Source organism: Eriocheir sinensis, chromosome 10, assembly GCF_024679095.1.
Source record: "Eriocheir sinensis breed Jianghai 21 chromosome 10, ASM2467909v1, whole genome shotgun sequence".
Lineage (NCBI taxonomy): Eukaryota > Metazoa > Arthropoda > Malacostraca > Decapoda > Varunidae > Eriocheir > Eriocheir sinensis.
Window position 1 is genome coordinate 4,950,310 of NC_066518.1, and position 11,370 is coordinate 4,961,679.

Sequence of the window (11,370 nt, forward strand, 5' to 3'; positions counted from 1 at the left end):
GATAACATGCCTTGGGTTCTTCATACATTAGTTATTTCCCAGAGTGTCGCGTAGGTACTCTTTCCCTCCATATCTGTTCCCTTTATCCCGTGTCCGTCCATTGCGATTTCTTAATTTTAGTTGCCTTTCTGCCTACTACACCCCTGGTTTGTTACTAATGAGACCAGAGGACATCCAACACCTACTTGCTCTATTATTGTTATTATTATTACTATTATCATCATCATCGTATATAGTAGTAGTATTACAGCTCGTATTAGCCTATGCCTCTCCATGTTGTACTCAGTCTTTCATCGCTAAATACAAAGTTCTCATTTACTACTCAACGGCAGGTTTTATAGTTTTCACCTTCTTTGAATTCCACGTATGGTACTTTACACCCAATTACTTCTTTTGCTTTGCACATCTGCGTCATATTATTACTAACAGTGGACATCAGATTGTTGGATCATTATTACAGTAAATATGAGATATATGGATAATTTTTAGAGGTGTTCATCATCCAGTAAAGTGGTTCGTGGAAAGTTGATATCATAGGAATAAGGTCTGGAAACACGTAGTTGGAACTTGGAGTATGGGCGTTGTGCTGAGTTTTTCCGTGGTTATGGTCTAAGAGTCTGGAGGAACGGTCAAAGGGAAATCAAGAATGAGCTCGGGAGGCAGCATGAGCCAAGAATAGATGGCGTCACTATAAACACTTGCCTGCGCCACGATGGGCTCGAGCCGACCACCAGGCCCCCAAAGAAAGCCTACCGGCACCATAGGCCAAGATGTAAAAAAACAAATAAATAAAGATAGTAGCAGTAGTAGTAGTAGTAGTAGTAGTAGTAGTAGTTTTCTTGTACTGTATTCCAATGTATTTAAGAAGGTGTAATGTACAATATGACCGTAACTGGTGAGTAAAGGAACGCGTGCCGTAAAAAGGGTTGCCCTTAATGATTTTATCTTGTCTGCCTTCCCTGATTAGTCATTTTTCTTTTTTCTGCATTAAACAAAATGGTTTTGCTAAATGTTTTTTTCCTGATATTTGGAAATTTATGTTCAGTGTTTATTTATTGATATTTTTCTGTGTTTGGTTTATGGCTTTTGTTTTGTGGTCAGCTTTTGTTCATTTGCTTCCTTTTCAGTCGCGTTACAATTCTGATATTTTGACGCGTTTCCATTTGCGGGAACATAAAAGATTCTGGCAGTCGCTCTCCTCTTAGTATATGCACTCCTCTGGTTTCTTCCTCTGACCCTCACACCCTCTCTTCTCTCCTCTCCTCTCCTCTCCTCTCCTCTCTTTTACTGTGTTTTCTTTCACCTTGAGATCCGTCTGTGCTTCGTCCTGCTCTTTGCTTGAGGCTAATTTCTACTAGAGAGAGAGAGAGAGAGAGAGAGAGAGAGAGACTGCCAAAGAAGAGACTCAAACAGGAGTTAAAGAATTACCTAGATAACGACAGGTAAAGTGTGTGTGTGTGTGTGTGTGTGTGTGTGTGTGTGTGTGTGTGTGTGTGTGTGTGTGTGTGTGTGTGTGTGTGTGTGTGTTCCTGCAGTTAAGCTTAAATAGGTGAAATTCCTCCGTCGTTTTGCATACGAGAACAAACCGGACATTATTTTTTTTTTTTATCCACCTCACTTTCATGAATTATAAAGGCGCGTGAAGGCACTGGGATCCGTGTACGAGGAGAATGTTCAAGGGCTTTGCATGTGTTGGCTTCATTTGTATTTTTTATTCTTGGTATCTGAAAATTGTTTGTGTGTTTCTTTATGAGTGTGTGGATGCGGTGGGGTTGGGGTTGTGTGTGTGTGTGTGTGTGTGTGTGTGTGTGTGTGTGTGTGTGTGTGTGTGTGTGTGTGTGTGTGTGTGTGTGTGTGTGTGTGTGTGTGTGTGTGTGTGTGTGTGTGTGTGTGTGTTGACACAAAAAAATAGGATATAAAGATGAAAGAGCGGAGGAATAAAAGACAAAAAGTAGTGGGCTGAAGAAAACAAAGAAAAAGAAAACAACAACAACAACAACAACAACACAGACAGAGAAAAAAGAAGATAAAAAGAAAGAACGGGAAAAAAGAAAGAATACAAAAACGATCTGGACTGAAAGAAAACAAAACATAAAAAAGAAAAACAACTCAGAAATAACAGAACAAAAGAAAAGAAAAAGAAAAAGAGATAAGGAGGCAAAGAATGATAATAAAAAAGAAAAAAAAACAAAAACAAATAAGAATCAACAAGGCGGAAGAAAAGAAAATAATAGCAAGGTATAAAAAGGAAAACTACAATGATAATAAAAATACCAATAACACCAATTAATAATCTTAATACCAATACTAATACTAATAATGTTAAGCCCTTCCAAATGAGCCCTTCCTCCCTGCTTATTGCGTCATACCCCTTCCCCCCCCTCCCGCCCCCTTCACCACCTTGTTATCTGCCGTCTCCGCCTCTGCTGAACCCTCGACCTCATCCCTGTATACGTGACGCCGGTGGAGAGACAAATTACTGTACTCGTGTGTAAGGCTAACGAGGAGTGGGTCTATTGAGGGCAAGAGCGGGACGGAGCGCCTACAGAGGAAACCTTTTGTTACCTGTTCACTCGCTGTCTCAGGTGCTCCGTCCAGGTGAAGAGGGAGGCTGTTGATTACGCCACGTGTAGAGATCTTGTGAGGGAAAGTATATGTTGCAGGCTGGCTGGCTGTGTATGGGTTATATTTGTACCTAGTTTTTTTTTAATAGCACTCGAGACAGTTGAAAGGCAGTGAAATTGTGAGGGAAAGTAGATGCTGCAGGCTGGCTGGGTATCTGTCACTTAGCTTTTCTTTTTTTCGTAGTCGAGGAGGCAGCTCAAGGATAAACCACAGAAGACAAAGGTTGCAAACGTTACTCTTTCATCTCTTACTATTTTTTTTTTCCTTCTTCCGTTCTTTCGTTTTTATATCTTATAATTTTCTGTCATCTCGTTACCTATTTTTTAAGGAGGCAGTTCAAGAGCAGACAACGGAAGAAAAAAGGTCCCAAACGTTACTCTTTCAGCCCTTACTTATTTTTTATCGGCGTCGCAGACGCCGATCAACAGATTGTCCATCTTGTTGTTGTTGTTGTTTTCTTCAAGTTGTTTTCCTGGCTTAGCCATGCACTGTAGACATGACATTGTATAATTACATGTGTTAGCCCTGATGAACCCTACAGCATGGCATTATAAACAATGTCAGCTTTTTTTTTTATACGTCTTGGCCTGTGGCGCCGGTAGGCCTTCATAGTAGGGCCTGATGGTTGGCCCCAGCCCGTTGTGGCGCAGGCAAGTGTTTATAGAGGCGCCATCTTTACTTTTCAGCATTTTCCATTATGACCCCTGGTTGCATAATATAAATTGTTGGGGGTGTGTTGGAGGGTCATGCGACGCCGATCTAACACAGTTTTTGTGCTGTTAACACTTGTTCTTTCCTTCGTTTTTACATCTTATTTTTTTCATCTGTCATCTCCTTACCTTTGTTACATTAGAAAAGGCAGCTCAAGGGCAGGAAACATAAATAAAAGATCACTAACGCTACTCTCACAAACATACAGTAGAGGGGCTCCACTATACGTATCTGTCACCTCCCTTCCGTTTCTCATCGTATCTTTTTACATTACATTTTCTAAAGCGATTCAAGGACAGACAACAGAAAAACAAAGGTCACAAATGCTACTCTCCTCAGCACATGACAGACGGCGTTTCAATAAGGTAAGGTAAAATTAGGTTAGGTTAGGTAAGGTAAGGTGAGGTGAGGTTAGGTTAGAGGAGGTTAGGTCAGGAAAGTTGGAAAGTTTCGTTTAGTCGGCGCAACATCTGTGGTCATGTGCCGGAGAGAGACAGAAGGGGAAGGAATTATAGGAGAAGGTAACAGATCTCAGGAGACACAACCGCCGATTAATACCTGGTACTATTTCACTGCTGAGTGGACAGGGGCGTCGGGTATCGGAAAAGCCGCCCAAATTTTTCCACTCAGCCCAGGAAGGTTAGGAAAGTTTGGGAAAGATAATGTAGTCGATAGAAAGACCCAATGAGAGGCCGTTCAGCAGAGGATGTGATAAAATTGTGGTGTTTCTGGATTGCCTGTATTAAAACGGAACACTCGAGGCAGAAAACATGAGGGAGTGGAATCGTTTGGAAGAGGATTAAGTCATGCAGCGGACTAATTATGCAGGCTGATCCGGCGGTGGTGGTGGTGAGGAGGGAATACTCTCTCTCTCTCTCTCTCTCTCTCTCTCTCTCTCTCTCTCTCTCTCTCTCTCTCTCTCTCTTTTTCTTTTCTTGTTTTTTTTATATATTTCTTTGTTTTTCATTTTCTTTCTTTCTGTTTTCTTTTCTCGTGTCCTTTTCTTGTTCTTCTTAAATCTCTCTCTCTCTCTCTCTCTCTCTCTCTCTCTCTCTCTCTCTCTCTCTCTCTCTCTCTCTCTCTCTCTCATCCAGGCGCTTCACAGATTCACTCGGTGGTTCGGAAGTGTTTCATTAGCTTGTCAACACTATAATAATTTTTTTCTCTTCCCTCCTGTCTTAAGTTTGCAAAGAATAGTGTAGACGATGCTGAGTAGTAGCGAGCTTTGTTATTTCTTCTTCTTTTGCCCTTAACCGTCTCCTGTACCGTAAAAAAATACTGCGAACATATACAAGGTGATTAGGACATGACAAAGCTGATAACGAAGCTTCGAATGGTTCAAAGCGTGTGTGCGTTTGTGTGTGTGTGTGTGTGTGTGTGTGTGTGTGTGTGTGTGTGACGGTCTTATACAGCTAGCGTACCCTGACTTCAGTATACGCTTGTGATTTTGGATTCCGAGTGTTATCTTTCATTCTAATTGTGTTTTATCGTTTCGTCTCATATTTCCCCTTCCTCCTCCTCCTCCTCCTCCAGTTCCTCCTCCTCCTCCTACTTCTACTTCTTATCTTCCTTCTCCTTTCCTCCTTCTTTCTGCATCTCTCATCCACCCTCTCATATCTCTTTCTCTTTGTGTTATCTGTTTATCGCGTATTCCCCTCTTGTCTTCTCCTTCTTCTTCTTTTTCTTTTTCTTCTTTTTCTTCTTTTTTCTTTTTTTCTTTTTTCTTTTTTTCTTCTTTTCTTGTTTTCTTCTTCTTCTTTTTCCTTTTTTTTCTTCTTTTCTTCTTCTTCTTCTTCCTTCCTTCGTTTTGCCTACACCTCTCATCCCTTTCCCCACATCTTTTTCTCTTCGTGTTTTCTCTTCATCTCATATTTTCCTCTCCTTCTCCTCCATATCTTCCCTTCTTTTTTTCCTCCTCCACTTCTCTCCTTCCTTTCTCCTTTCTACACATTTCAGCCATTCCCACATCTCTCTCTCTGTGTTTTATCCCCTTATCTCATCTTTCCCCTCCTCCTCCACTTCCACATCCTCATTCCTCCTCTTCCCTCTCATTTCTTTCTTAGTTCCTGAACCTCTTACCTATCCACGCATCTCCTTCTCTCTGTTTCATCTCTCCGTCTCATATTCCCCATCCTCAACCTCCACCTTCAGATCTTTCCTCTCCTTTCTTTCCTCGTTCTGCACCTCTCAAATATATTTCTCTTTTATATTTTCATCTCATATTTCCACTTCTCCTCCTCCTCCTCCTCCATCTCCACCTTCTGACCTTCCCTCTCCTTCCTTCCCTCATCCCGAACCCCTCCTCCCTCCCCCACGCCTAACCAGCGCCCTGTGTCCCCGTGGCAGGAGGTGACAATCGAGTGGTTTCTGAGGCTGTTCTGGCGGGACCCTGGTCTGACACCCCCCGCCAACCTCTCCGACGACGAGTGGCACAACATTGCGCCTTACATCACCGAGTTCGTCTGGCTGCCCACCACGTACATAGGTGAGTGTGTGTGTGTGCGTGTGTGTATTTGAGGGTGGGGGGTTGTTTGGGGTGGATGGGGGGGAGGGAGGGGTTATGTGTCTGTGTGGGGAGGGGGTGTTCGTGTGTGTGTGTGTGTGTGTGTGTGGTAGTGGGGAAATGGGAGCAGGAGGTTCATGTTCCCATTGCTGTTTTTTTATATTTCTTTCTCTTATCTTTTTGTTATCGTCCTCGTTTCTGTTTTTATCCTCCTCCTCCTCCTCCTCCTCCTCCTCCTCCTCCTCCTTCTCCTTCTTCCACCTGTCCCACCGTTTTTGTATATAGTAACGGAATCGTCCTCCCTGATGATATGTTATGTATGCAAATGCCAACAAATGCCAAAGGGAAATGGTGAGAATTAGGAGAAGGAGGTAGAGTGTGTGTCGTTATTATTCACTGCAGAGATGATATTGCCGGACGCGCCATTAATAACCGCTGCTCCATTACTGAGAAGGACAAGAATATATACGTCTTGACACCTTTTTCTTTCCCCTTTTTCATCATGGTTTGGATATTCAGCGTAATAGGAAGAAGGAAAAAGTCTATAAAGAGAGAAAACGAGAAAACGAAGGAAGAAAAATTAACAAAAAAAGCAAATGACTGGGATATATGTTTTTATTTTGTATTTATTTTTGTGTTTGGGAATTTTTTGTCTTTAATACCTGAGTGTTGATTTACGTTGAGACAGAGAGAGAGAGAGAGAGTGAAAGAGAGAGAGTGAAAGTGAGAGAGAGAGAGAGAGAGAGAGAGAGAGAGAGAGAGAGAGAGAGAGAGAGAGAGAGAGAGAGAGAGAGAGAGAGAGAGAGAGAGAGAGAGAGAGAGAGAGAGAGAGAGAGAGAGAGAGAGAGAGAGAGAGAGAGAGAGAGAGAGAGAGAGAGAGAGAGAGAGAGAGAGAGAGAGAGAGAGAGAGAGAGAGAGAGAGAGAGAGAGATGTTCATGTTGCTATATTAATTTTCTTATTTTTCTTTTTTTCTTATCTTTTTGTAATCGACCTAGTTATTGTTTTTGCCCCCCTCTTCCTCCTCCTCCTCCTCCTCCTCCTCCTCCTCCTCCTGCTCCTCCTCCTACCCCCACCCCTTTTTTATTTGCTATCATAGTAACGCAATCATCCCACTTAATGTGTTGTGTACGAAGATGTCAAAGAGGATTAGGGAGGAAGAGGAAAAAGAGGGAGAGTGCGTCGTTAGTTATGCATTACAGGATGAGTGAAGGGAGAGCAGTAACGGACAATATTCATGACTCATTAGTTGCGTTACGAGAGAGAGAGAGAGAGAGAGAGAGAGAGAGAGAGAGAGAGAGAGAGAGAGAGAGAGAGAGTATAAAAAGAAAAAAAGAAAGGCAAAAACGAAAGTAGTGAAATAAAGAAAATAAAATAAAAAGCAAAGAAAAATATACAAATAACGAGAGAGAGAGAGAGAGAGAGAGAGAGAGAGAGAGAGAGATTGATTTGATTTGATAAATTTATTACGCCTCATGGCGACAAACAAAATACAAGTTCAATATCCACAGATGTCTCGTAGGACACGTTGAGATACACACACACATTAAATGTGAATGTTCGTGGGTCTTGTAAGCGGGAAAAAGCTTCGTAAAACTACATGCATTCCTCTAAAACAGTATATTCCAAAATAGAGCATAAAATTTAGTAAGTTTTTCAACTCGGTCAAACATGTGCCCATTTGCTTAACTATAAAGGAATAGATAAAATATTCTTAATTCTTTTGAATGGCAACTATTCGCAAATAAATCTTGATAAGTAAGAAAATATAATGCACTCTTAGCCATGGGTCGTTAGATCAATATAGATTTGTTAAACATGCAGGCAGGAATTGGTTTGCTAATAGAATGGTAGACGAATGGAAGAGACTTGGCAGTCGTGCATGTGGTGAATTTCACTGTGATAGGCACACTATTATTAATAGGTAAGGTAAATTCATTAATAGGATAATAGTTTTATTGTAAAGGTTTTCATTGATAAGATAAGAAATACAGCTGGAGCTCCTCCCCTGAAGGTGTAATAAGAGCGACGGTCACTAAAGGAAGTCTCGCTCCCCGGGAGTGTGGCTCAGGATGTGGCTCGCGCCTGCGCCGGGGGTCACTGGTGAGTGTGTTACCAGGCTGCTTAGTGAAGCAAGACAATGTACACAACGACAGCACAGATGGCCGTGACGTCCAGGAAGGCATCATCCTCATCAGACCAGTCATCACTGGTTATCAATTCGAGGGCATCCCATGGATCATCCTCATCAGACCAGTCATCACTGGCCATCAATTCGAGGAATGCCCATGGATCCTCATCCTCATCAGACCAGTCATCACTGGTTATCAATTCGAGGGCATCCCATGGATCCTCATCCTCATCAGACCAGTCATTACTGGTTATCAATTCGAGGGCATCCCATGGATCATCATCCTCATCAGACCAGTCATTACTGGTTATCAATTCGAGGGCATCCCATGGATCCTCAGCCTCATCAGACCAGTTATTACTGGTTATCAATTCGAGGGCATCCATGGATCATCACCCTCATCAGACGAGTCATTACTGGTTATCAATTCGAGGGCATCCCATGGATCATCATCCTCATCAGACCAGTCATTACTGGTTATCAATTCGAGGGCATCCATGGATCATCAGCCTCATCAGACCAGTCATTACTGGTTATCAATTCGAGGCATCCATGGATCATCATCCTCATCAGACCAGTCATTACTGGTTATCAATTCGAGGCATCCCATGGATCATCATCCTCATCAGACCAGTCATTACTGGTTATCAATTCGAGGGCATCCATGGATCATCATCCTCATCAGACCAGTCATTACTGGTTATCAATTCGAGGGCATCCATGGATCCTCATCCTCATCAGACCAGTCATCACTGGTTATCGGCGGATGCCATGGATCATCACCCTCATCAGACGAGTCATCACGGATCATTGCTTCAAAGGCTGGCCATGGATCATCACCCTCATCAGACGAGTCATCACGGGTCGTCACTTCAAGGAGTGCCAATGGAACATCACCCTTATCAGACGAGTCATCACGGATCATTGCTTCAAAGGCTGGCCATGGATCATCACCCTCATCAGACGAGTCATCACGGGTCGTCACTTCAAGGAGTGCCAATGGAACATCACCCTCATCAGGCGAGTCATCACGGGTCATTGCTTCAAAGGCTGGCCATGGATCATCACCCTCATCAGACGAGTCATCACGGGTCGTCACTTCAAGGAGTGCCAATGGAACATCACCCTCATCAGACGAGTCATCACGGGTCATTGCTTCAAAGGCTGGCCATGGATCATCACCCTCATCAGACGAGTCATCACGGGTCGTCACTTCAAAGTGCCAATGGAACATCACCCTCATCAGTGATGGCGGTCACCAATTCGCGGTGCCCATAGATCATCAGCCTCCACGGACCAGTCATCACGGGTCGTCACTTCAAGGAGTGCCAATGAATCATCAGCCTCATCGGTGATGGCGGTCACCAATTCGGCGGCTGCCCATGAATCATCAGCCTCCACGGACCAGTCATCACGGGTCATTGCTTCAAAGGCTGCCCATGAATCATCAGCCTCATCGGTGATGGCGGTCACCAATTCGGCGGGTGCCCATGGATCATCAGCCTCCACGGACCAGTCATCACGGGTCATTGCTTCAAAGGCTGCCCATGAATCATCAGCCTCGACCATAGCAACAGAGGTCACCAAGTCTGGGGCTGCCCATGAATCATCAGCCTCCACGGACCAGTCATCACGGGTCATTGCTTCAAAGGCTGCCCATGAATCATCAGCCTCAACGGTGATAGCACAGAGGTCACCAATTCGGCGGGTGCCCATGTATCATCAGCCTCCACGGACCAGTCATCACGGGTCATTGCTTCAAAGGCTGCCCATGAATCATCAGCCTCGACCATAGCAACAGAGGTCACCAAGTCTGGGGCTGCCCATGAATCATCAGCCTCCACGGACCAGTCATCACGGGTCATTGCTTCAAAGGCTGCCCATGAATCATCAGCCTCGACCATAGCAACAGAGGTCACCAAGTCTGGGGCTGCCCATGAATCATCAGCCTCCACGGACCAGTCATCACGGGTCGTTACTTCAAAGGCTGCCCATGCATCAGCCTCATCGGTCCTGGCCACCCCGTCAGTGGCCGCACGCGGTGCAGGGCTCACCGCCCGGACGGGCTCGCCACACCGCCTCCCGTTGCACCGGAGGCTGGTGAAGGCGGGCCCGTCGTCACAGAAGAGCGAGAAGTGTAGGCCGCTGATGTTGTCCAGCAGCCAGGCCAGCGGGATGGAAGAGGTGAAGACTGGCTTCCTAAGCGAGGCGAATTGCACCCTGACGGCCGCGTTGCCGTCTTTCTTGCACAGCTTCGCCGAGGGCACACGCAGCTCACCCTCGGCGTGGCAGCCTTGAATCCCAGCGACGCAAGACCAGCCTTCCACGGGGAGCTTGACGGAGGCGACCGTACGCCTCCTCTTCAGGCAGCAGGTGGAGTCCTTGCACGAGAGCTTGATGGAGTCCACCAGGGAGGAGCCTCGCTCCAGGGTTACCCACACGTTAAATTTCTGTCGAGTTGCAGAGTTTCCCATCGTTGTTTCGATGTGATACAAAAAAATTATCCGAATATTGAGGAAATCGGTGTTCGGTAATAAAAGGAGGTGCTATGTCCATGAAGACCGACTGGCCCCCAGCCAATTCTTTCTGCTATAATCTTGCCTAGTCGGCTAAGTAGTGCAGTTCACGCGTCGGATGGCGGGTGACAGGGCTGTTGCTAAACTATAAAGGAATAGATCAAATATTCTTAATTCTTTTGAATGGCAACTATTCCCAAATAAATCTTGATAAGTAAGAAAAAATAACCTTGCTTAACTTTTATTTCATGCATAATGCGTGGATAACATGCCTTGGGTTCTTCATACATTAGTTATTTCCCAGAGTGTCGCGTAGGTACTCTTTCCCTCCATATCTGTTCCCTTTATCCCGTGTCCGTCCATTGCGATTTCTTAATTTTAGTTGCCTTTCTGCCTACTACACCCCTGGATTGTTACTAATGAGACCAGAGGACATCCAACACCTACTTGCTCTATTATTGTTATTATTATTACTATTATCATCATCATCGTATATAGTAGTAGTATTACAGCTCGTATTAGCCTATGCCTCTCCATGTTGTACTCAGTCTTTCTTCGCTAAATACAAAGTTCTCATTTACTACTCAACGGCAGGTTTTATAGTTTTCACCTTCTTTGAATTCCACATATGGTACTTTACACCCAATTACTTTTTTTGCTTTGCACGTCTGCGTCATATTATTACTAACAGTGGACCTCAGATTGTTGGATCATTCTTACAGTAAATATGAGATATATGGATAATTTTTAGAGGTGTTCATCATCCAGTAAAGTGGTTCGTGGAAAGTTGATATCATAGGAATAAGGTCTGGAAACACGTAGTTGGAACTTGGAGTATGGGCGTTGTGCTGAGTTTTTCCGTGGTTATGGTCTAAGAGTCTGGAGG

The 11,370-nt window shown here is 44.3% G+C and overlaps 1 protein-coding gene across 9 annotated transcripts in view; it reads left to right on the forward strand.

Annotated features, from left to right (window-relative positions):
* LOC126996482 (mucin-20-like) overlaps window positions 1-10,572 on the forward strand; it is a 48,298-nt gene extending 37,726 nt beyond the window's left edge. For 5 of the 9 annotated variants that reach the window (XM_050856974.1, XM_050856976.1, XM_050856978.1 and 2 more), the window contains exon 3: window positions 9,772-10,569. In XM_050856974.1, coding sequence (XP_050712931.1) covers window positions 9,772-10,266 — 495 coding nt within the window. In that variant the 3' untranslated portion in view covers window positions 10,267-10,569. Of the gene's footprint in view, window positions 1-9,277; window positions 9,548-9,660 lie in introns of those variants that run through there. The other 4 variants (XM_050856983.1, XR_007751214.1, XM_050856975.1 and 1 more) reach the window with 4 other exon arrangements.
* The last annotated feature ends 798 nt before the right edge of the window (window positions 10,573-11,370 follow it).